Source organism: Neophocaena asiaeorientalis, unplaced genomic scaffold (genome assembly GCF_003031525.2).
Source record: "Neophocaena asiaeorientalis asiaeorientalis breed wild unplaced genomic scaffold, Neophocaena_asiaeorientalis_V1.1 scaffold360, whole genome shotgun sequence".
In the NCBI taxonomy this organism is placed as follows: domain Eukaryota; kingdom Metazoa; phylum Chordata; class Mammalia; order Artiodactyla; family Phocoenidae; genus Neophocaena; species Neophocaena asiaeorientalis.
The window spans coordinates 360,799-388,100 of NW_020174485.1; the positions used below are offsets into that span (position 1 = coordinate 360,799).

The 27,302-nt window shown below is 39.3% G+C and overlaps 1 protein-coding gene across 3 annotated transcripts in view; it reads left to right on the top strand.

Moving 5' to 3' along the window:
* The window catches only part of ARHGEF9 (Cdc42 guanine nucleotide exchange factor 9), a 353,894-nt gene extending 332,547 nt beyond the window's left edge, over positions 1–21,347 (top strand). Inside the window, exons 9-10 of one of the 3 annotated variants that reach the window (XM_024757239.1) lie at positions 11,480–11,639; positions 21,236–21,347. In XM_024757239.1, the coding sequence (XP_024613007.1) occupies positions 11,480–11,639; positions 21,236–21,347 (272 nt within the window). Of the gene's footprint in view, positions 1–11,479; positions 11,722–21,235 lie in introns of those variants that run through there. The other 2 variants (XM_024757237.1, XM_024757240.1) reach the window with 2 other exon arrangements.
* The last annotated feature ends 5,955 nt before the right edge of the window (positions 21,348–27,302 follow it).

A 27,302-nucleotide genomic window follows, 5' to 3' on the forward strand; every position in this document is an offset into this window, starting at 1 on the left:
CAATGGAATACAATAATTTCCAGAAGCTGACACACAAAGACCAGGAGATCTGTGATTTGCATGATAAACAATTCAAAATAGTTGTTTTAAGGAAGCTCAATGAGCTACAATAGAAACAATTCAACAAAATCAGGAAAACATCATGAACGAAATAAGAAATTTAACAGAGTAGAAATCATAAAAAGAACCAAACAAGTTATAGAGCTGAAGAATACAATGTATGAAATGAAAAATACAGTAGACAGCATCAATAGCAGACCTGATGAGCCAGCAGAAAGGATCTGTGAAGTCAAAGAAAGATCATTTGAAATTGACTAGTCAGAGTAGGAAAAAAAAAAAAAGAATCTAAAAGAGTGAAGTATGCGTGTGTGACTTATAGGATAAAATTAAGATTAACAATCTACAAAATATTGGAGTTCCAGAAGAAGAGAGGGAGAAAGGGGAAGAAAGGTCATTTAAATAAATAATGACTAGCACTTCCCAATTCTGGGTAGATATTTGGATATCTAAGTTCATGTGGCTCACTGGTCTCCAAACAATTCAACCCAAAATGATCTTCTCTAAGATACATTATAATAAAGCTGTCTAAAATCAAAGACAAAAAGAGAAGGTTAAGAGCAGCAAGAGAAAAAAACGATTCTCATATGCATGAGAACCTGCATAAGGCTATCAGCAGATTTCTCAACAGAAACCTAGCAGGCAAGGAGAGAGAGGAATGATATATTCAAAGTACTGAAAGAAAATAACACCCAACCAAGAATGCTGTACCCAGAAAAGTTGTCTTCAGAAATAAAGGAGAGAAAAAGAATTTTCCAGACCAAAAAAAAAAAAAAAAAAAAACTGAAAGAGTTAATCACCACTAAATTGGTCTTACAATAAATGCTGAAGGTTCTTCAAGCTGAAATGAAAGTATGCTAATTAGTAACACGAAAACGTGAAGAAGAAAATATGACAGGGGCAGGAGACAAGATGGCAGAGTAGGACTTGAGCTTATCTCCTCTCACAAAAACAACAAAATCAAAACTAACTGCTGAATAACCATCGACAAAAAAGACCCCAACCTACCAAAATATGCACTCTACACCCAAAGACAAAGAGGAAGCCACAATGAGATGGTAGGAGGGGTGCTTCTGCAATATAATCAAATCCTATACCCACCAACTGGGCAAACCACAAACTGGAAAATTAATATATCACAGAGGTTCTCCTACAGAAGTGAGAGTTCTGAGCCCCACATCAGTATCCCCAGCCTGGGGGTCTGGCAATGGGAAGAGGAGTGCACAAAACATTTGGCTTTGAAGGCCAGTGAGCTTGAGTCTAGGAGTTCCACAGGACTGGTGGAAACAGACTACACCCTTGGAGGGAGCACACAAGGTTTCACATGCACTGGTACCCAGGGCAAAGCAGTGACTCCATAGGATCCTGGGCCAGACCTACCTGCAGACCTTGGAGAGTATCCTAGGGAGGCAGGGGTCAGCTGTGGGTAGCTGTGGGTCACTGTGGGGACAAGGACACTGGTGGTGGGGTCTCCAAGGAATATTGATCATCAAGAGCTCTCCCAGAGGTCATCATATTGACACCAAGACCTGGACAACAGCCTGTAGGATCCAGCACTTGAATGCCTCAGACCAAACAATGAACATGGTGGGAATACAGCCCCACCCATCAGCAGACAGGCTGCCTAAAGTCGTCCTGAGCCAACAACCACCTATAAACACACCACTTGCCATGGCCTTATCCCCAGAGGGACAAGATCTAGCTCCACCCACCAGTGGGCAGACACCAGTCTCTCCCACCAGGAAGCCTGTATAAGCCACTGGTCCCACCTCACCCAGCAAGGTGCAGACACCAGAAGCAAGAAAAGCTACAATCCTGCAGTGTGAGGAACAGAGACCACAAAGACAGAAATCTAAACAAAATGAGATGGCAGAGAAATATGTTCCAGAGGAAAGAACAAGATAAAACCCCAGAAGATCAGCTAAGTGAAGTGGAGATAGGCAACCTATCTGGAAAAGAATCCAGAGTAATGAGAGTAAAGATGATTCAAGATGTCAGAAAAAAAAAAAAATGGAGCACAGACCAATAGGATACAAGAAATGTTTAATAAAGTGCTAGAAGCTTAAAAGAACACAGATTAAACAATACAATAACTGCAATGAAAAATGCACTAGAAGGAATCAATAGAAAAAGTGAGGCAGAAGAACAAATAAGTGAGCTGGAAGACAGATTGGGGGAAATTGCTGCTGCAAAACAGAATAAAGAAAAAAAGAATGAAAAGAAATGAGGACAGTCTCAGAGACATCTGGGACAATATTAAATGCAAAAACATTTGCATTATAGGGGTCCCAGAAGGAGAAGAGAGAGAGAAAGGTCCTGAGAAAATATTTAAAGAGATAATAGCCAAAAACTTCCCTTACATGGGAAAGGAAACACCCACTCAAGACCAGGAAGTGCAGAGAGTCCCATACAGGATAAACCCAAGGAGGGACATACTGAGGCACATATTAATAAAATTGACAAAAAAGGCAGAGAAAATATTAAAAGCAACAAAGGAAAAGCAACAAATAACACACAAGGGAATTTCCATAAAGTTATCAGCTGATTGTTCAGCAGTAGCTCTGCAGCCCCAAAGGGAGGGGCACGATATATCTAAAGCCATGAAAGGGAAAAAACACAACCAAGAATACTCTACCAAGCAAAGCTCTCATACAGATTCCATGGAAAAACAAATGCTTTACAAACAAAAGCTAAGGAAATTCACCACCACCAAACCAGCTGTACAACAAATGCTAAGGGGAATTCTCTACATGGAAAAGAAAAGACCACAACTAGAAACAAGAAAATTATGAATGGGAAAGTGCAACAGTAAAGGCAAACATACAGTAAAGGTAGGCAAACATACACACAAAATATGATAACAAAAACAGCAATAGTGAGAAGAGGAGCATACAAATGCAGGATATTGGAAATCCATTTAAAATTAAGAGACCAGCAACTTTAAAAAACCTTGTATATATGTAGTCTGCTATATCAAAACCTCATGGTAAGCGGAAAGCAAAAATCTAGAACAGATACAAACACACAAAAAAAGAAAAAGCAATCCAAACACAACACTAAACATAGTCATCAAATCACAAGAGAAGAGAACAAAAAGGGAAGGGAAGAAAAAAGGACTACAGAAACTAATCCAAAACAATTAACAAAATAGCAATAAGAACATACAGATCAGTAATTATCTTAAATGTAAATGGATTAAATCCTCAAACAAAAAGCCATAGACTGGCGTAATTGATTTAAAAAAGAAAAAGAAGATGTGGTATATATATGCAATGGAATATTACTCAGCCGTAAAAAGGAACAAAATTGGGTCATTTGTAGAGACATGGATGGACCTAGAGACTGTCATACAGAGTGAAGTATGTCAGAAAGAGAAAAACAAATATCATGTATTAACACATATATGTGGAATCTAGAAAAATAGTACAGATGAACCAGTTTGCAAGGCAGAAATAGAGACATAGGTGTAGAGAACAAATGTATGGACACCAAGGGGGGATGGGGGTTGCATGAATTGGGAGAATGGGATTGACATATATACACTAATATGTATAAAATAGAAAACTATCAAGAACATGCTGTATAGCAAAGGGAACTCCACTTCGCTGTGCAGTAGAAACTAACATGACATTGTAAAACAACTATATCCAAATTAAAAAAAAAACACATATATGCTGTCTACAAGAGACCCACATGAAATCTAGAGACACATACAGACTGAAAATGAGGGGATGGAAAAAGGTATTCAATGCAAATGGAAATCAAAAGAAAGCTGGAGTAGTGATACTCATATCAGACAAAATAGACTTTGAAATAAAGACTGTTAAAAGAGACAAAAAGGATACCACTTAATGAGCAAAGCATCAATCCAAGAAGAAGATATAACAACTGTAAATATTTATGCACCCAACATAGGAGCACCTCAATATAGAAGGCAAATTCTTACAGCCATAAAATGAGAAATTGACAGTAACACAATAATATCGGGGCACTTTAACACCCCGCATACTGAAAAAAAAAAAAAAAAAAAACTTCACACAAAAGTCCAACATCAGATGGCTTCACAGGCAAATTCTGTCAAACATTTAGAGAAGAGTTAACACCTATCCTTCTCAAACTCTTCCAAAATATAGCAAAGGGGGACACTCCCTAACTCATTCTACGAGGCCACCATCACCCTAATACCAAAACCAGATGCAGATACCACAAAAAAATAAAATTACAGGCCAATATCACTGAAGAACATAGATGGAAAAATCCTCAACAAAATACTAGCAAACCAAATCCAACAATATATTAAAAGGATCAAACACTACAATCAAGTGGGATTTATCCCAGGGATACAAGGATTTTTCGTTATCCCCAAATTAGTCACTGTGATATACCACATGAACAAATTTAAAAGTATAAAAAAAATATGATTATCTCAATAGATGCAGAAAAGGCTTTTCACAATTCCAACACCCATTTATGATAAAAGCTGTCCAGAAAGTGGTCATAAATGGAACCTACCTCAACATAATAAAGACGATATACAACAAACCCACAGCTAACATCACACTCAATGGTAAAAGCTGAAAGCATTTCCTCTAAGATCAGGAACAAGAAAAGGATGTCCACTCTTACCACTTTTATTCAAGTTCTGGGAGTCCTAGCCACAGCAACCAGAGAAGAAAAAGAAATGAGTGGGATCCAAACTGGAAAAGAAGTAAAACTGTCACTGTTTTCAGATGACATGGTACTATACATTGATGATTCTGAAGACGTTACCAGAAAACTACTAGAGCATATCAATGAATTTGATAAAGTTGCAGGGTACAAAATTAACACTCAGAAATCACTTGTATTTGTGTACGCTAACAGCAAAACTCAGAAAGAAAATAAGGAAACAATCCCATTTACCATCTCATCAAAAAGAATAAAATACCTAGGAATAAACCTACCTAACGAGGCAAAAGACCTGTACTCTGAAAACTATAAGACTCTGATGAAAGAAATTGAAGGTGACACAGATGGAAAGATATACCATGTTCTTGGTTTGGAAGAATCAATATTGTCAAAATGACTATACTCCCTAAGGCAATCTACAGATTCAATGCAATCCCTATTAATTTACCAATAACATTTTTCACAGAACTAGAACAATTTTTTTAAATTTATATGGAAACAAAAGGCTCTGTATAGCCATAGTAATCCTGAGAAAGAAAAATGGAGCTGGAGGTATCAGGCTCCCTGACTTCAGACTATACTACAAAGCTAAAGTTATCAAAAAAACCTACTGTATAACTTAGGGAAATCTGATCAATACTCTGTAATAATCTAAATGGGAAATGAATCTGCAAAAGAGTAGATACATCTGTGTGTATAACTGAATTACTCTGCTGTACACTGGAAACTAACACAAAATTGTTAATCAACTCCAATATAAAACAAAAATTTAAAAAATCATTTCCAAAAATGTATGGTAGTGGCACAAAAACAGAAATATAGATCAGTGGAACAGAATAGAAAGCCCAGAAATAAACCCATGCACCTATGGTCAATTAATCTATGACAAAGGAGGCAAGGAAATACAGTGGACAAAAGACAGTCTCTTCAATGAATGGTGCTGGGGAAACTGGACAGCTACATGTACAAGAATAAAACTAGAACATTATCTAACACCACACACAAAAATAAACTCAAAGTGGATTAATGACCTAAATGTAAGACCAGATACTATAAAACTCTTTGAGGAAGACATAGGCACAACATTCTTTGACATAAGTTTCAGCAATATCTTTTTGGATCCACCTCCTAGAGTACTGAAAATAAAAACAAAAATAAACAAATGGGGGCTTCCCTGGTGGCGCAGTGGTTAAGAGTCCGCCTGCCGATGCAGGGGACACGGGTTCGTGCCCCGGTCTGGGAAGATCCCACATGCCGCGGAGCGGCTGGGCCCGTGAGCCATGGCTGCTGAGCCTGCGTGTCCGCAGCCTGTGCTCCGCAACGGGAGAGGCCACAGCAGTGAGAGGCCTGCGTACTGCCAAAAATAAAAAATAAAAAAAAATAAACAAATGGGACCTAATTAAACTTACAAGCTTTTGCACAGCAAGGAAACCCATAGAAAAACAAGACAACCCACAGAATGGGAGAAAATATTTGCAAACGAAGCAACTGACAAGGGATTAAACTCCAAATATACAAACAGCTCATGCAGTTCACTATCAAAAAAAGTAAACAACCCAATCAAAAAGTGGGCAGAAGATCTAATAGACATTCCTCCAAAGAAGACATATAGATGGCCAAAATCACATGAAAAGATGCTCAACATTGCAAATTATTAGAGAAATGTGAATCAAAGCTACAATGAGGTATCACTACAGACCGGTCAGAATGGCCATCATCATAAAGTCTGCAAACAAATGCTGGAGAGGGTGTGGAGTAAAGGGAACCCTCCCACACTGTTGGTGGGAATGTAAATTGGTACAGCCACTATGGAGAACAGTATGGACGTTCTTTAAAAAACTAAAAATAGAGCTACCATATGATCCAGCAATCCTTCTCCTAGGCATATATCCAGAGAAAACCATAAATCAAAAAAATACATGAAGCACCGAGCTGATCGCCCTGTGCTATTCGGCTGCTTCCCACTAGCTATCTATTTTACATTTGTTAGTAGAGAGGTGGGGGGGAGATGCAAGAGGGAGGAGATATGGAGATATATGTTTACGTATAGCTGATTCACTTTGTTATAAAGCTGAAATTAACACACCATTGTAAAGCAATTATACTACAATAAATATGTTAAAAAAAAAAAGAAATATTCACCCCAATGTTCATAGCAGTGCTATTTACAATAGCCAGGACATGGAAGGAACCTAAATGTTCATCAATGGATGAATGGATAAAGAAGATGTGGTACATATATACAATGGGATATTACTCAGCCATAAAAAAGAACAAAATAATGCTATTTGCAGCTACATGGATGGACCTAGTGATTGTCATACTGAGTGAAGTAAGTCAGACAGAGTAAGTCATATATCATATGGTATTGATTATATGTGTAATCTAAAAAATGGTACAAATGAACTTATTTACAAAACAAAAATAGAGTCACAGATATAGAAAACAAACTTACGGTTACCAAAGTGGAAAGGGAGAGAGGGATAAATTGGGAGATTGGGACTGACATATACACACTACTATATATAAAATAAATAAATAAGAAGAACCTACTGTATAGTACAGGGAACTCTGCTCAATACTCTGTAATGACCTTTATGGGAAAAGAATCTAAAAAAGAGCAGATATATGTATATGTTTAACTGATTCACTTTGCTATACAACAGAAACTAACACAATATTGTAAATCAACTATATTCCAATAAAAGTGAAGTAAGTCAGAAAGAGAAAGACAAATACTGTATGCTAACACATATATATGGGATTTAAGAAAAAAAATATCGTGAAGAACCTAGGGGTAAGACAGGAATAAAGACACAGACCTACTAGAGAATGGACTTGAGGATATGGGGAGGGGGAAGGGTAAGCTGTGACAAAGTGAGAGAGTGGCATGGACATATATACACTACCAAATGTAAAATAGCTAGTGGGAAGCAGCCGCATAGCACAGGGAGATCAGCTTGGTGCTTTGTGACCACCTAGAGGGGTGGGATAGGGAGGGTGGGAGGGAGGGAGACACAAGAGGGAAGAGATATGGGAACATATGTATATGTATAACTGATTCACTTTGTTATTAAAGCAGAAACTAACACACCATTGTAAAGCAATTATACTCCAATAAAGATGTAAAAAAAAAATAAGCCGAAGACCTAAGTAGACATTTTTCAAAGAAAATATTCCAACAGCCAACAGGTACACGAAAAGTACCTCAGCATCATTCATCATCAGGAAATGCAAATCAAAACCACTATGAGATATTACCTCACACCTTTCAGAAAGGCTGTTATCAAAAGACAAGTGCTGGGAAGGATGTAGAGAAAGGAAAAAGGTATTCCATGCATTCCATACTGTTGGTGGGAATGTAAGTTGGTACAGCTGCTATGGAAAACAGTATGGAGGCTCGTAAAAAAGTTAAAAATAGAGCTACCATATAATTCAATTCCAGTTCTGGGTATATATCTAAAGAAAAGAAATAACTATCTTGAAGAGATATCTGTACCCCATATTTGTTACTGCATTATTCATAACAGCCAAGACATAGAAATAACCTAAGTGTCCTTTGACAGATAAATAGGTAAAATAAATATATACAAACACACACAATGGAATATTATTCATCTGTAGAAAGAGGGAAATCTTGTCTTTTCCACATCGTGGACTAACCTGGAAGGTGTTATGTTAAATGAAATAATTCAGACAAAGAAAGACAAATACTGTATGATATCACTTATATGGGGAATCTAATAAAACTGAATTTGTAGAAACAGAGAAGAGATTGATGTTTACCACATGCAAGGGGTGTTGGGTTGGGGAAATAGGTGAATGTGGTCAAAAGGTAGAGTTTCAGTTATAAAATAAATGAGGTTGAGGAAGTAACATACGGCATGAAGACTAAAGTTAGCAAACCTGTATTGTATATTTGAAAGTTGCTAAGAGAGTAGATTGTAAAAGTTCTCATCAAAAGAAAAAACGTGTAACTATGTGAAGTGATGGATGTTAAGTGACCTTAATGTGCTTATCTTTTTGCAGTATATACATATATCAAATCATTATGTTGTACACCTTAATCTTATACAATGTACTATGTCTATTATTGTCTCAAATTAGGGAAAAATACAAAATCTGAGCAGACAAATAACAAGTGAGGTTGAATCAGTAGTCAAACCTCCCAACAAAGAAAAGCCCAGGAACAGATAGATGGTTTCACTGGTGAATTCCATGAAACATTTTAAAAAGAATTAACAACAGTCCTTCTCAAACTAGTCAAAAACCTAAAAGGAACACTCTCAAACTCATTTTATGAAGCTAGCATTACCCCGATACCAAAGCTGGATAAAGATATTACTAGATATCCTTGATGAATATAGATGTAAAAATTCTCAACAAAATACTAGCAAACCAAATTCAACAGCACATAAAAGGATCATGCATCATCATCAAGTGGGATTCATCTCTAGGATGCAAGCATGGTCTACATATGCAAATCAATAAATGTGACACACCACATTTATAGAATGAAAGATAAAAATCACATGATCACCTCAATAGATGCAGAAAAAGCATTTTACAAAATTCAACATCTTTCGTGATAAAAATTCTCAATAAATTGAGTATACAAAGAACATATCTCAATATAATCAATGCCTTTTATGACAAGCTCACCACTAATAACAATACTCAGAGGTGAAAGTTTGAAAGCTTTTCCTCTAAGTTCAGGAATAAGACAAGGATTCCAAACCTCACCACTCCTATTCAGCATAGCTCTTGAAGTCCTAGCCAGAGCAGTCAGGCAATAAAAAGCAATTAAAGTCAGAAAGTGAGAAGTCAAATTGTCTCTGTTTACAGATGATATGATTTCATACATAGAAAACTCTAAAGACTATCCCAAGAAATAATAATATCAGAATAATAAAGGAATTCAGTAATGTTTCAGGATACAAAATCAGTGTACAGAAATCAGTTGTGTTTCACTAACAACAAACATTCAAAGGAGAAATTAAGGACATGATCCCCTTTGCAATAGCACAAAATAGTAAAGTACTTAGGAATAGGTTTAACCAAGAAGGTTAAAGATCTGCACATTGAAATCTATTAGACATTTATGAAAGAAATTGAAGAAGACACAAATAAATTGAAAGATATTCCATATTCATGGATGATAAGAATTAATATTGTGAAAATGTCCTTACTATATAAAGCCATCTGTATACTTGCTGTAATCCTTATCTCAAATTCCATGGCATTTTTCATAGAAGGAGAGAAAACACTCCTAAAATTCATATGGAACCACAAAAGACCCCAATTTACCAAAGCAGTTCTGTTAAAGAAGAACAAAGCTGGGTCAATCATGCATCCCAATTTCAAACTATATTACAAAGCTATAATAATCAAAAAAGTATGGTACTAGCATAAAAAACAGCATATAGATCAATGGAACAGAATCAAGAGCCCAATTATAAACCCACACTTATGGTCAACTAATATTTTTCAGGAGGCCAAGAATATTTAGTGGGGGAAATATAGTCTCTTTTATTAATGGTATTGGGAAAATTGAATGTTTACATGCAAAGGACTGTATTGGACTCCTATATAACACCACTCACAAAAATTAACTCAAAACTGATTAAAGACTTAAGTGTAAGACCCACATCTATAAAATTCCTAGACGAAAACAGAGTATTCCCTGTTTTCCCTGTACTCCTCAACATTGATCTTGGCAATGAGTTTTTGAATATGACACCTAAATCAAAGCCAGAGAAACAAAAATGAGCAAGTGGGACTACATCAAACTAGAAAGCTTCTGCATAGCAAAAGACAATCAACAAAATGAAAAGGCTACCTATGCAATGGGAGAACATTTTTTATAAACCATACACCCCAAAAAGACACACACACACGCACACACACACACACACACACATACACACTGTGGAATGCTATTCAACCATAAAAAGAAGGAAATCCTGCCATTTATGGAAATATGGATGGTCTTTAGGGAGTTATGCTGTGTGAAATGTCAGACAGAAAAATACAAATACAATATGTCATTTATATAAGCAATCTGAAAAAGGCAAAATTATAGAAACAGAAAGTAGGTTGCCAGGGGTTGGGGTTGGGGAAAGTGGGGTGATGTTGGTCAAAGGGCACAAGCTTCTAGTTATATGATGAAATAGTTTTGGAGATATAATGTACAGTATGGTTAATGTAGTTAACAATATGTTATTGTATACTTAAGGTAATTGTGTGAGGTGATCGATGTGCTAACTAACCTTATTGTGGTAATTATTTCACAATATATATGCATAATGAATTATCACATTGCATACCTTAAACTTACACAACATTGTATGTCAGTTACATCTCAATAAAGCTGGAAAACAATAACAAGAACAAAAACAAAACAACAAAATACTGGCTTTTAGAAAAGAAGTGGTTCCTTCCCACTGAAGTGTGAATGTCTTAATATGTTATATGATGGCTTAATATGATACTACTTCCAGGGTAATGGGATCAAATCATCAAACAAAGGCAAACAGAGAAACTATAATGTTGAAATTTCAGACACTGACCAGCAGATGAGAAAGGTATTTGGGAGCAGCAGAGAGATCATCCTTGCATTCTGAATCATATGCTGTGTTCCTCAGCCTATTCTGTTCTGAATAGAGATAAGGATTAAAAGTGGGCACTAGGTGCTTTGAGAAGCCCCTTACTACTTAATTTATACCATTTCCCTTTGATCTCCCATCTACTCTAGGTGTCACCTCTGCTCGCTCAGTTCCTCCTTCCTACCCACCACCGCAGGACCCGTTAAACCAGGGCCAGTACCTGGTCCCTGATGGCATCGCTCAGTCGCAGGTCTTTGAGTTCACCGAACCCAAGCGCAGCCAGTCACCATTCTGGCAAAACTTCAGCAGGTTAACCCCCTTCAAAAAATAATACCAACAGGGAGACAGATAATTTTAAAATAAAGTAAATAAAATTATATTTATAGATGGACCTTTTGTAGGAAGTAAAATCTGTAGTTGGTAGGAAGAAGTACCAATGAATTCCAAACACATGATCCCTTCTTAAAATGTTTTCCATTCTTACCCTGTCCCCCTCCTCTTTACTTTCAGAAAATGACATTTCTATTTGTTCCTTTTCTTGTTGAGATAATCTTTTTGCTCTCCTGTGAGTGATTCATTGACTTGTCATTATTAACATAGATGTGTTTGTATTGTTTTTTAGTTACCTGATGATACTGATGCTGATGACTTTTGAATTTAATTTGATGTGGTGGAGTTTGGGAGTTTTGAATTTCTTTTTTTCCTTTTCCTTTTCACTGGGTAAAGGGAGAATCCCCTTCCTCCACTCCCTCAACTAATCATCTGCGAATATTTCTGCAGCCCTGCAGTTGCCCCAAATAGCCTTTTCCCTGCATCTTCTGTCCTCAGTCATGCCAGTCTGGACATGCTCTGTTGTGCCCTGTGACATAAGTGCTCAATATTTCTATTGCTTTCACTGTGTTTTAGGTGTTGTAGAGGGATCGAAACTAAACAGAAGCAAGGGAATGTCAGAGTAATGATGCTGGAGAGGACTTCTGTTCAGGGAGCATTCTGCATTTGGGCTATTTCTTCTGCTAGCACTGGGGATTCCCATGTTGCAGCACTGCTGGGTCATGCCAGTTTTGTATCTGGGGTTTTTGGGTCAGTTTTTCTCTTCTTCATGCCACTTTGGTTATGGTGTTTCTTCTAGGCTTGTCCCTCCCCTAAACTAAAAAATCTGAACTAGAAATAAAGAGGCTGAGACTCTGCCTCCTGGAGGAGGGATTCAACTGCCTCCAGTACCAAGCAGGTTTAGAGTAGAACTCCCCACTGCAATCGGGGACCTGGTTGTACCTGCTCCCTATTGGCAGATTGTTTAGGCAGCATTGCTGGAATTTCTGAGAGGTCAAGACAGAGCCCACCTGACCAAGATCATCAACTGTATTCAAATTATTGACCTGGACAGAATCAAAGGCTGATAGTAACCTCTTATAGGAAAGAACAAAGATGGGCATGAAAGAGACAACCTCAGCCCAAGATATGTACTTACAGTTCCTAACTTATGTGAAACTTCCCCCATTGTTAGCCGATTGCATGGATAATCTTCCATGGCTCCTTCCTTCCCTTCTTCCTGTCTTCCTTCTTTCTCCTGCTCTCCCCTGCACAGGAGGGTTGCTGGTATGGGCATAGTTAAAGCACTTCTGGCACTCAAAGACTGCCCTGTTTCCAACATTCTCCCATCCCACAACATTTGAAGTAAGCAAGCGAGGAGCCTAGGGGACTTTTCCCTGTGGAGAAAGGATCTGAGGCAGAGTTGCTACCCTCAGGCTCATTTTTGGTAGGCTTTACACTGAGGAAAAACTAACTTTCCACAAAAAGAGACAGACTCCCTATGAGTACTCCCTATTCCTCCTCTCCACATAGCCCCTCAGATAGATAGACCTTGAACAGCAAGGAGAATGGAGTACAAAGGAGTAAGGATGGGCCCTACTATGGAGAGCCATTCTAGTGAGGAATCTGGAGATTTTGAGTCTATCCTGGACCCTGTGGGAGAAGACTTAATCATGAAAGGACTCATGGCTGCATGGGACACAGCATAGCTGGTTTGATTGCTGCTCTTACGCCTCCTGACCCAGACCAGGCCCTGCCCAGCCTGGGAATTTTTCTTCTATGGGAATCAAATTACAAGCTGTTTAAGCTCCCATTCCACCACACCCAAATGAGACTTGAGGAGTTAGCTAAGGATAAGTGTGAGCTGGGCAGAGGGCCAGGGCTCGGGACTGGCCACAACTGCTCAGCACCTGACCCAGCTACTTAAGCCCACTTGACAAGGAACCTGGTACCCAGTGCCTAAGCTAAAATGGCTTCCCTGGCAAGCAGAATGTCTGGCTGTGTAGGCCTCCCTTGAGTGTACATTATTTTCCTACTTTCAATTCCTTCTCACTAGGCTTGGCCTTGACTTGTTTCTCCAGGGCCTGGGGGCACACCAAGAGGGGATGCATGGACAGGTCCCTGGACCTACAACTTCTCTTGGCCAAGCTCACTCACACTCCCACTTCCTGCTCCCCTGGGGCTGTGCCCAGAGCTCCAGGATCAGGGATTATCACCTCTTTCCACCCACCTCTCATCCACCCAACCCACTGACCTCATCAGATGCCAATAATTTATGAAAACAACAAGAAATCTGTTCACCATTGCTTGGAATATTCCCCCAGTCTATGGCAGAAAAGCAGACCGGTGGCCAACAGCCCCAAGGGGAACCCCATTACCTGGGCTCAGGATCCAAGCCTATTCTGTGTTCCCACAGCGATGCTATCCACAAGAACTCTATAATCTCTGTTTCTGCATGGCCCAGAGATCCCCTTTCCTCAACTCAATGAGGCCTGGATTTGCTCAAAAAGGCTTTGCTAATATATTCTATGGGTCCTCTTGTGGGATGGTCCTAACCCAGAAATCCACCTCCTCTTTCTCTCTCTCCCTCTTGTCCCTTCTATATGTATATCTCTAAAGGATTTATAAGGACAGCAACAAGAGAGTTCTAACAATTCTAGTGTGAAGCCAAATAGTGATTTTTAGTGTTTTGGGGATGGGGTGGGCTGGGGTGGATGGATGGGCAACAGTGATTTTGATTACCCCTGCTGCTCTGCACTTGCCAGTTTATTATTTCATTTCTTCTATCTGACTGTTTGACCCTGTCAAACAAGTGTCAAAGTTGTGTGTTTAAAAAAAATGTTTAACAAAAATATGATGTTGTAATGACACAAAGCCTTATGAAAATATTTATGGAGTTCAATAAAAGAAGTAAAAAGACACCTCCAGGCATAGCTCTCATGCCATTTTGTGTGTGTGTTTGTGTGTGTGTTTTACCAATTGTGAAATAAAGGGAATTTGCCTGGCAGGGACAGCTTACACCAGCCTAGTCTTGGCCTGCCAGCCCTGCTGTTCTATTGCCAGGCTTTCCATGGTCTGTCTGTGGCCTTCCATGTCTTTTCTGGAAGAGTGGGCCACAAGAATCAAGTTTGATCCTGTAACCAGGGGTGCTTCAAATGTCTTCATGGGTGGGACTGTCCTTCATGTCACTTGGCTCTTTCACAAGACTTGAAGGCTCATTCCTGACCTTGCTCCTTTTCCTTGCAGCTGTAAGTCCAGTACCTGCCCTGTGTACTCTCACATGAGCTTAAAAGCTGCTTTTGGGACCTAACCAGAATCCATATCACTTAGGAATCCCCCACCTCCAGTTCTTTCCTAATGCTTCCAGTCCTGTCTCCTCAGAGGTAGACATATTCTTTATCCATCCCCCAAAGTGGATGGAGTGACCTTACTGTTTCTTTCATCATGGTGTCTCCTGCACATACATGCTCCTTGCTGTCCACAAGGCTCCCACGTGGTATCTTATGCTGCCCATTAGAGGCACAATAGTTTGTATGTTCTGATACTACTTAACCTGCCTTTCTCCAGAAGAAATAAACACTGACCTTAATAAAATACTTATTCTTCACCCATCTCCCAAACCCCTTCTAATTGATCTCAGAGTTGCCTACTATCAGAGAGTTCCTGGGTGCAGCATGGGTTGAGGGGGGTTGGAAGCAAGAATATGGAATAGGTTGATACTAGCACATGAATGTGTCACTCCCTATAATCTCCTTGAGAGCCCTGTATCTTAAGTTTTCTAACCTAGGCTTCCAACAGGTGACTATAGCCATAGGTCCTTTTGTCTCTAGTACCAAGAGCAAGGGGGAGGAGGCCTAAGGTCTCTGCTGTGGGCTTTGGCTTACTTCAATGTTTCAGTCAGAGACCACCACTCTGCTGCTTGACCCACTTAACTTTTAGACCCTTTGGGATTTCCTTATTTATGATGACCTTCTTACCCCTGGCTCCCAGAGACTTCTGTCCTGAATAGGATACGGGACTGGTGAGGTAGATCTTGCTTGCCCGGGCCTTTACCTACCGAGCCCAAGATAACAAAATGAGACCTCAGCATTCCACCAAGTCCAACCACCTGCAGGGTAACAGTTCAGCCTGACCATAGGTAGATTAGACCATCTGGGTTTGCAACACAGTTAGAGGGGGTGTTGGGAGGTAAAATTCATGTTCCCTGGAAGCACTCTATCCTGATTCCATCTCTCCCATTTCTCTCTTGAACTGTGACTTCCTTCTCCAGTAGGCCATGAGTGTCACATGGACACTGTTTTCTCATATAGTTGGGGAAGAGGAAGAAAGGAATGGTACATGGCCATAGAGTGTCCCTGTGTTCTTCAGAAGCCTCTATTACTTCTGTTTAGCTCACCAGTACATCATTTAAGGCAGATTGTTTAGGCAGGTTTATGTCCATCTCCACAAGAGCCATGCTGCCAACCAGCTGAATTAGATTCAACTTGCATATCCTGAATATGTAATCTGGGCCAGGTACACAAGAAATACCAAGATGACTAAAATAAAATATCTACAGTCACTCAGAATTTAGTGAGAACACATAAGCATGGACCATAACAAGGATGGATGTGGGCCTGGAAGCACTCAAAAACTGGAGTGGTTAATTGTGATTGAGGAAGATCTTTGCAATCAGGATAAGTTTAGTTGTGCTGCAGTAACAGATTTTTCCCAAAATCTTAATGGCTTTAACATACAAGAATTTATTTCTTGCTCATACAAATCCTGCTGTGAGTCCAGGTGACTCTCTGGGGCAGCTATCACCTATGTGATAGTACACAATCTGGGCTGCTTCTGCCTTACTACACCTCCATCTCAAGACATATTTCCATAATCATCACAGCTGGAAAGAGAGCCCTAGATTGTTTCTCACTTACAGGTAAATTCTCTAGCCAGAACTGATCACATGGCTTCATCCGACTTCAAGGGAACAGAAAACTAAAAGTCCTATGAACTCAGAAGGGCAGGAGAACTAGATATGGATGAACATTAGAAATCTCTACCAAAGAAGGAAATGTTTGAACTGTCTCAGAAGACAGGGAAATTTCTACCATGTTAACGTTTGAGCAACTGTGAAGTTAAGGGAAACAGTTCACACAAGACAACCCTCCCTTCTGGCACCAACTGAAAGTCCAGAAATCCCAAATAACACCCTTAGCTTCGATAATCCACCAGAAAGGCTCACAGAGCAGAGTATAAGAAAGTACCAAACAGGGAGCTTCAGTTTTCCTATCCCTGTGGAGTCAGGACAATGTTACTTTTCAGCATAAATATGTGACAATATTCATGGAGTATTGCCAACCAGGAAAGCACACCCAAGCTTCTAAAGATTTTGTTGGGGCTCCATCACTGCCCCTCTGGCTAATCCCCATCTCCAGTCTTCTCAGAAGATGAGCTGATACCAGGTAACTCAGAGCCCCCACCCTAAATCACGTTGTTGATGTGGCCCAAAACCCCATCCTAAATAACATTGTTAGACTATCAGTTGACCCAAGGCCCCCAGGCAAACAAAAATACTCCTATCAGACACGACATTTCAAGGGCTAAGAGATTACTTCCCAGAAGCTGAGGGCAAAGGTCAGACCTGTCTTTGGGCTAGGATAAATTTTTTACTACACACATGTGGAAAAGGCACGGGGCAGGGACTGGGAAGAGGAATAGAGGGTATGCCAAAGTGGAGGGAATAGCACAACTAAAATCCTGGTAGATAAGGTCAGAGTCTCTGTATGTGACTTTGTATTCATTTGTTTATTTATTTATTTAATTTGTGGTACGTGGGCCTCTCACTGTTGTGGCCTCTCCCGTTGCGGAGCACAGGCTCTGGACAAGCAGGCTCAGCTGTCATGGCTCATGGGCCCAGCCACTCTGCGGCATGTGGGATCTTCCCGGACCAGGGCACGAACCCATGTCCCCTGCATCGGCAGGCGGACTCTCAACCACTGCACCACCAGGGAAGCCCCATTTGTTTATTAATCCAACAAATATTTACTTGCATGCTAGAGGTGAACAAATTAGATAGTATTCCTATCTGCATGGTGCTTATGGAGTGGTAAATCATACTCAAGTACAAATTCCTTTGTAAGTGTGTATTCCTGGGAAGAGAGATGGGAACTTCCAAGCTCTGGTAGCAAACCAACCACAATATAGCTTCAACAAGACACCTCCTAGCTGTCCAGCTTCCTGGTCACCAGATTCCATACCCTCTGTCTCCTGTTCAGCCTTAGCTAATGCAGTCCATATTTATTTCCAGCCCCATACCTATAGGTATATGTACTGTCCCCATTTCATAGGTTAAACAACATGATCAACTGAAAATCCCTTTTATTATTAATAAATACTAGCTAGCACTTATGGAGCACTTGCTAATATGCTAAGCTTTGTGATAGGTTCTCACCATAATCCTAAGGGGTAGGTATAAATATTTTCCCTATTTTACTGATCAGGGTCACAGAGTTAGCACATGAGCTGGGCTTAAAACTCAGACTTGCCCCGCTTGAGGTTCTTACAACACTGTGTCATCCATTACTGCAGCAACATGGCAATAAACCAGACACTCAAGAACTGTTGAATATATATGTGAACTGAGGATAATATTGATAAGGATGCAAGCTAACATGTTGTAGCAGATGCTGTTGCTGTTCCATCTATCTCCCTTACCATTTCCTTACACACCAACCTAACTTTCAATATCCAGAACCTGTGTCTTTGTTGGAAGGCGTCCCTCAGGCTGATAGAACCCATTTTGTCCAGAATATAGCAGGCCAGAAGTACCTGGGAATTACTGTCTCCCCTGCCCTGGGAATAGCCCTTAACCAATGCCTGATGGGGGAAGGATATAAATGTCCTGGTTCCCTTGCTCCTCAGGGATGATAATTGAAAATTTTATTTGACACTTTTCCCCAGAGTTTCCCCAGGGATTAAGCTTCAGTTGCCCACTGTAGCAGCTGGTTTAATAACACACCCCATATTTCCTGCTTTCACCTCCCTGCATCACTTCCCTAATCCCCTTGTATCAGGGGATATGCTTCTTGGGGAGATTCAGCTAGTACACATGAATTAGTGCTCACTGTGTATCATGTGAAGTGCTACCATTCTCACTGAAGCATTGGTGATTTTATGAGTTAGAAATTGTGTCTGGCTGTATAAAACAGGAACCCTCAAAACATCCCCTTCTTGGATCAGACTTAATAAGAGGCAAATATCTAGGGGAAAAAAGAAATGGTGGCATTTCAGGCAGGACTTGAGAGAGTGACATAACACCAGGAAGTTTTTCTTGGTACCCCAGAAATCCCATTAGGGAAATGGTGGTTTTGGAAGAGCAATGCAGTAAAATTATTTTCAAATTGCAGGTCAAAAAATCAGTTTAGTTGAACATGACCAGCATTTTAAAAAATGAAATAATAGAATGGAATAGAATAGAATAGGAAATAGAATAGAATATTGTAGATAGAAAATGTATGTAGTGTTTTGAATTTGAAAGTTATGTATACTGGGATGCAATATTAAAGGTATTAAATATTAAAGGTAGCTTGTCAATATTAAAGGTAGGTTGTCACAAAGAATGTTCCAGAAACACTGGTATGGAGCCAGACTGCCTGGGTTCAAATCATAGCTCTACTGTTAATTGGCTGTGTGACCTTGGGTAGTTACTTAACTACTCCATGCCTTAGTTTCCCTATCTGTAAAATAGGGATTCTAATAGTACTTATATATTACTGAAAATTGTTGATTGCCTTTCTAGTATCCATTTATCCTTTCTTATTTGCAACTCAAACCCCAATTTTGAGGCAACAATGTGCTCAGTTAAATATTTATTTTTCCAGCTTCTCCTGCAGCAAAAGGTAACCATGTGACCAACACCTAACTAAGGAAATGTTAGAGAAAGTCTGCTGATAGGGGGCTGGTTTCTGATAAATCTTTTGTCTCCTGATAAAGGGATGAAATACAACTGGCACCAACACCTGTTTTCTTTTCCCTATTTTGAATGCAGATGTGACACCTTGAGATAGGGTGGCCATCTGTGACCATGAAGTAACAAGCATGAGGCTAAAGATCTATACATACTAAGGATGGTAGCAAAAAAAGATAAGAGACTGGGTCCCTGATGACGTTAGCAAATTACAGAAATATTCAGCAACCACCTACCTCTGGATTATTATGTGAAGAAAAGAAACGCCAATTGAATTAGATTACAGTTAGATAAGTTTGATTTCACTTGAGGCCAAAAGCATGTCTGTTGCTCATAGGAGTTTGTTATGATGGTAAAATAAGTTAATACATGTAAAGCAACTACAACAGTAGTAGCTCAGTAAAATGAAGGCTGTTATTATTATTATTATTATTATTACACTAAATCACTGTGAGGTTCAGAGAAGGGAAAGAGTGAAGGAGGTTTTCCAGGATCATAGTTTCCTCTTCTCTAAACTGAAGGAGGGAGGTGACTCAAATTCTGCTAAATCCCTGTCCAGCTCCCTTTTCTCTGAAAGGAGAGGCAGAATGGTCCAGAGGAATCTTAACAGTTTCACTCTGTTCTTTTTGGGTTCAGCATGTCCTCTGTGCTCACTGAGACCAGAAGCCCAACATAGCTAAGACAGGGAGTCTTTACTGGCCTCTTCTGCTGTCCTCAGTTCTGAGGACTAAAAGGAGCTCAACACAGCAAGTACTCACCTGAATTTTATACCTGCCCAGAGAGAGATTGAGGTCATTCTGTTTACTTGGTAGGGTGTACTTGTCTATAAAATGGAAACCTCTCATTGTTTTATAGGTAACCAGACACTCCCCTTTCCCCAGAGGAAACCCCTAATAGAAAGAGCTCATTCTTGTAACTCTTAGAAGTTCCTTCTTCATCTTGCTTGCTCCTATCCCTTCCCCTACCCACATACATAGAGACACAGGTCCAGAAACCCTGTATCATAGCAATATTTAAAAACCTGGGATAAGTCAGTTCTTCTCTCACTCCAGACCTGGGTACTCCATCTGGGACAGGGTACATGGTCAGAGTAAAGGACACAAGATCATCCATGAGGAATACAGAAGAAAATATTAAAACTTCTCTATTATTTAAAAAATAAGAAGGAACTTAACCTGTCCCAATAATTAAAATGGATTGTCAGTAGCACATGCTTATAATAAATACACCTATATTGGGAAGTTGTGCTCAGAAATGTTTTACTGATGGGGTACAGGATCGAAAAAGTTTGGAAATGCTTGTCCATATTTCATTAATATTTACTGAGCACTTACCATATACACAAGCCCTATTCTAAGTGCATTACATGTATTAAATCAATTTAATCCTCACAGTAGCCCTATAAGAAAAATACCATTATTTAACTATTTTGCATATGAGGTAACTGAGGCACATATTGGTTAAGTAAATTGTCCAAAGTCATACAAGTAGTGAGTGACAGAGTTTGGACTCAAGCCCAAGCCATCTGGCTGTAGGGTTTGCACTTTTAACCACTTGGTTAAACTAAAAATATTAGTCAGTGAAAGTCAAATTCCAAACCTCTGCTATAAAACAAATATGCTAATCTGAAATCATCATTTTTTTTCAGAGCAAGAATTTTTATTTCTGTCTGGCCATCTCCTCCTCCAAAAACTCTGGAGCCAAACTGCCTGAGTTCGAATCCCAGCTCCATCATCCACTTCCTAGCTGTGGGACCATAAACAGATGGCATCCCCTCTCTGAGCCTCATTTTCCTCACCTGTCATATGGGAATAAGAGTAGTTAGTAATTACTTTGCACAATTGTTATAAGGAGTAAATCAGTTTACAGCTAACATGGAAAATACCACAATGCCTAAGACATAGTAAACACTCAAATTGTTAAAAGTGGGGCCTTACATTTTCTCAAAAAGTTTGACATGCAGTTACCATATCAACATCAATTCCATTCCTAGCGATATACCCAAAAGAAATGAAAACATGTCTACACAAAACCTTGTACATAAATGTTCATAGAAGCTTTATTCATAATTGCCAAAGGTGGAAATAACCAAATGTCCATCAAGTGATGGATAGATAAAATGTGTTATATCTCTATAACAGAATATTATTCAACCATAAAAAGAAATGAAATACTGATATGATACTGATACTACAATGGATGAAATATTATGCTATGTGAAAGAAGCCAAACTCAAAAGGCTTTTTTATGGTTCCATTTATATGAAATATCAAAAATAAGCAAATCCATAGAGACAGAAAGTGAATTACTGGTTGCCAAGGGCTGGGAAGTAGACGGGAGTGACTGCTAATGGATTTCCTTTGGAGTAATAAAAATTATCTAAAATTGACTGTGTTAGTGATTACATAATTCTGTGAATATACTAAAAGCACTGAATTGTATACTTTTTAAAGTTTGAAATTTATGTTATGTGAATTATATTACAATAAAGCTGTTACAGATAAAAAGAAGGTGGCCTTAATGCAACACTTTCCTGCTCCTATGCTATTGAAGAATTCCACAATACAGCTCTCCAAATCTGCCTCAAGGAGAAACCCTTGTTCCACTGCCCCCAACCCCATGCCTATATGAAAGAATTTTCTCAAATAAATGACAGTGACCTTCCTCTTTCCTCGTCTGGCTTCCAGCCTTCTCTCCATCAACCCTCTGTTGTCTTCCCTGCCAGCAGGCGTCAGAAAACAAATTGATGGGTCCATGCATTATCCTTTATATATACATTTGGTCTTTTCTAATTAAGTCAATTTAAAAAATGATTATGGCATTTTATAGTGTCCTTTTAAGGTAAAGAATATTTGGCAGATTTCTGTTAAAAATATGGCAGTTATATATCATGAATTTTTTCCTATTATAGTTACTTCATCTCATTTCCTACCAAAACTCCACAAGAAAAAAACAAAAACAAAAATTGCTAAGTTTTTCAGTGTGGGAATAGCATTCATGTTGCAAAGTCCGTTTACTGGTTCATGTGATCTATGCATTCACCTCAGAGGCTCTGATTGTTCACACAAAGCAAACTCAAATATCTGGAAAAGTGGATCCATTGTGAAAACTCATCACGGCCTTCTCTGAGTGGTTTTAGGTTAGCTGATCAGGAGAAGTCCTGCTCTGATGAAGTTATTCAAATCTTCATGTTGTCACTATGGGAAAAACAGCTCCCTCAAAATGTTTTGTTTTGTGAAGAAAACAGATGCCTTGAACATGATATTCACTTCCTTTGGAAGAATACCACATTTTGATAAGTGGAAGTATTGTTTTTCTGAAGAACCTACTGCTCTCATGTTAATTAAAAGTGATTCAACCAGTGCATAGAGAGATTTTAGTGTCATGGTTAATTTACAAAACAGTGAACACAACAGATTGAGTGCTGAGTTAGTAACCTGTGAACTTTGGGTTTCTTTAATATGCTTTTTACTTGTTTGGAAGCAAAAGATGGACTTTTAAGAATAATGAAGAATATAAATCTGCTGATTGAATGTAAAATAGAGGATTGTCATCCACAAAGTCCCACATCATGTCTATATTTTTTAGGCTGATACATTTTTATCAGGTATGTCTAGTATTTGAGTTGAATCCATTTGGCAAATGGGGTCTTTCCACTATTTCTCTTAGAGTCACAGATCCTCTATTCCTGGAGGTAGAGGCTTTGGCTGGCCTCAGTCACTGGGGAGGATGTCAGCCTGTCAAGTGGGAATCCAGGAGCTAATGGTAATATATTTACATATAGGTGAGCTGGGATATTTTAATATTCAGTTTAGCAAAATGATTAAGTTTGTGACTCTGGGCTCACAGAGACCTGGGTTCTAACTCTGGCTGTGCGAGTTGCTACCTGAGTAGGCTACTTAACCTCATGGCACCTTAGTTTCATCAAAATGGAGATAATAATCTTAGCCACCTTCCAGGATAACTAAGAGGAAGTAACTAGAAAATTCATCCCAAGTTCCTAGCACAGTACCTGGCATATAAGAAGGGTAAAGAAGAGAAACTGTTGTTATAATTACTGTTATTGTTATTGACACTACTACTTACTGAGGAAACCAAGGCATAGGAATTTGTCTACACTTGGATCAGAGTGTCCAAGGAGAATCAATGTCACCTTGGGGTCAGGTATGGTGATGACAATGGAAATTGAAATAAACATGCCCTGGAAGTAAAGTAAAACGGGGTGGGTAGATTAGGGCCACTTCATAAGCAGCCATTTCCCTGCCAAGGCCTGCAATTAAAGATTCTGAGTTGATTTTTATGAAGGGAAGTGGCTTTCTCCTATAACCTTCTCCATTTGTATCTGCTCTCAGGTTTTTTTGTTTTTGTTTTTTTTTTGTTGTTGTTGTTGTTTTTCCTGAAAATGGCTCAGAACGGGAACTAGCCACATTTTTTTTTTCTATTGGAACAAATCAGGCCTCAAATAGTAAGTGGGAGAAGAGACTTCAATTACTTTGAAATCAAAAGTAGGACTTCTGCTCTGAGATGACAAACTGAGCCCATACATTCTTCTCTCCTACCCTTCACAGAACTCACTGAAATGACAAAAACAGTGTAAAATTTAAAATAGTCTATAGCAGTGCTGGACAACCAGGAAGGGTACAAAGAACAAACCAGGAAGTTTGAAGATTTTTTGGAAGACAGTAGGCATATGGGATTGGATTGATGGACAAAACATACAAAGCTGAGATATGGGGAAACCAATGTAGGTGAAGTGAGACCTTCCTGGAAAATGGTTAGACTGATCTGCCCCACAGAGCTCACCTTTCTCTCAAATTCCAACAGGATCTAGGCACAATAAGGGGCTATAAGGCTGTTGGTATGCTAATGCCCCATTGGGTGAATAATGAGTGGTTGCTGCAGTCACCTCCACGTTGTAGCTACTGAGGACCTCTTTGGAGCATTTAATAGAGAAGCCTCTAAATATCAGGGTCAGGGTCCAAGGCCATTGTCCTAGAATCTTGTTAATAAAAGGGTGATCTGTGGACCAGCAGCAACAATATCATCTGGAAGATTGTTAGAAATGCAGAATCTCAAGGATCATCTCAAGACCTACTGAATCAGAACCTGAATATTAACAAGTTACTCAGGAGATTCATGTGAATGTTAAAGTTGAGCACTGCTCTGGGTGACTTTTGGCCCCCTCAACAAGTGCAGAGGTGGAAAAACAATGGGTCATTACAAATGTGAAATTCTCTGTCCTCCTGTAGACTTGGCTCCAGTCTGCTTTTCCATGAGCCTGCCATCAGCCCCTTCTTCCAAGGGACCCATGAGAATAGATGTTCTTCTGTGCCCTGGTAACACATGCCTCTGACCTTGGACTGACTGTCATTCCTGAAGTAGTCCTGTGACCCACCTCTAGCCATGCTCTACTGTAGTCCTAAGGAAGGCCTGTCCACCAAGGGACCCACCAGGAGCACAATAAGGGACCCAGTGGAAGCCAAACCCTTAAACACCCTTGGTAACAGACCTACCAAATGCAGACCTGACTGTGGAACCAGCAGCATCCATGGGACATAGCTGCCAACATGTGAAGGGTGGTTGCTGTAAGCTCCACTCACTTCTCTGTCACAATCTTATCTACAGTGGTCAAGCCCTGAAAATTTTACTGCCACCCCATGAGGTTAGACATGAGTGGGCCTCCTAGGAAGTGACCCACAATGCTGGGAAAGCTCTATGTCCACTTTGGGCTCTTTATTTCCCACTGGAGAAACCATAGGCTCAGTAGGGTCCTCTTGGTATGTTTCTGTGCTGGCCTGGGGTTTGGGGGAGGTGATGTGGTCAGAGTGTAGCCACCCCTCTTACCCTTCCAAAGCAGTCCTTCTCAGTCTCTGTGGTCCAGGGGTTGCCTCAGCCTCACCCCTGGGTTCCAGGATTTTCACTCTGGTGCCTTTTCTATGGATAGTTGCTAGTTGGTCTTCCCATGAGGGAAACTATGTCACCATCTTGATCTGTACAAATTTTATTTGTAATACATCAAAAAAGCTGGGAGGGAGTCAACATATCAAACTTCTGGTCCCAGTTCCTCATATAAGTAGCTTAGAGATCACCACTCTATCCTATCAACAAGTAAAAAGCTGAACAGACTGAAAAATCAACAACTCTTCTTGGATCTATTAGAATGGGAGAGCACTGGGCAAACTGCTTGTGCCTCCAAGACTGGAGGCACATACAGGGAGTCATGATTTGCCTGAGCAGAGACTCATGAGGAGAATCCACTTGGGAACCAATTACCTGAACTGTAATTGATGAATCGCTGGAAGCTCAGTGTGGACAACTCTGAAATTGAAAACTCAATTGGGACAAAATCAGACGGGGTCCTTTACAATACTATGAGATTTAACTCCAGGAACTCAACAAAGTTCTAACAGTAAATATTGGAGAAAAATATAATCTTGCTTATAGTAGGGGACAGGGAAAATGAATCATTTTGAAATATGCCAGAACAATCTGTTCTTCTAAAAAAAAAGCCTGCCACCAGAGCAAATTAGTTAATGAGAATCTAACCTGCTGGGGTATTATCAGAACCTAACTGACCTGGGAGAAGGGAAATACCCAACTATAGCTGAATCTAGCTTTCCACATGAAATAAGGAAAATACCCAATTCCAGCCCATTCTAAGCCATTCTCACTCAACTAAGGGGAAGTAAAAAACCTGAGAAACATTTGTGAATTTAACAGTCTAAAAGCATAGGCATAGGCTCACTAAAAAACTAATATGTAATTTTAGGACTACAGAATATTTTCCCTACCCCCACACCTTACACCACTTTATTAAAGGCTTATTTACATTTTACCCAGTTCTTTTTATCCAGTACAACAAGTCTGGCTATTAAGGAAAAAATTATAAGATGTACCAAGGCAAACATCTCTCCCCTGCAAACACACATGCAAAAGCATCAGGACAGGTCATAGCAGGAATGTTGGAATTAGTCTGGGAATTTAAAACAACAATGATAAATATGCTCAGTGCTCTAGTGGTAAAGTATACTGCATGTAAGAGTAGATAGTAAATGTAAGCAAAGAGATGAAAATCCTAAGACAGAACCAAAACAGACATGCTAGAGTTTAAAAATAAATAAATAAAACACTACAACCAAAATGAAGAATGGCTTTGATGAGCTCACTAGTAGACTGGATAAAACTGAATAAAGGATCTCTGAGGTAGAAAATAATGCAATAGAATCCTCAAAAACTGAAAAGCAAAGAGAACAAAGACTGAAAAGAAAAGAACATTTAGGACTATGGGAAAACTAAAAAAAAAAAAAAAAAAGTAACATTCATGTAATGGGAATATCAGAAAGAGAAGAAAGAAAGAAACAAAAGAAATATTTGAAACAATAATGACTGAAAAATTCCTTAATATCAGACAACAAATTACAGACTCAGGAAGCTCAGAGAACACAAATTAGGATAAATGCCACAAAACTGCACTGAGCCATACCATTTTGAAATTACAGAAAATCAAAGATAAAGAAAACTCCTGAAAGAAGCTACAGGAAAAACAACACTTCAACTATAAATGTAAAAGATTAGAATCACATCCAAATTCTCAGAGGCTATATAAGCAAAAAGAGAATGGAGAGAAATACTTAGTGTTGAGAGAGAGAAAGAAAGAAACTGTCAACCTAGAATTCTCTACCCTGAGAAATTATCATTCAAAAGTGAAGGAGAAA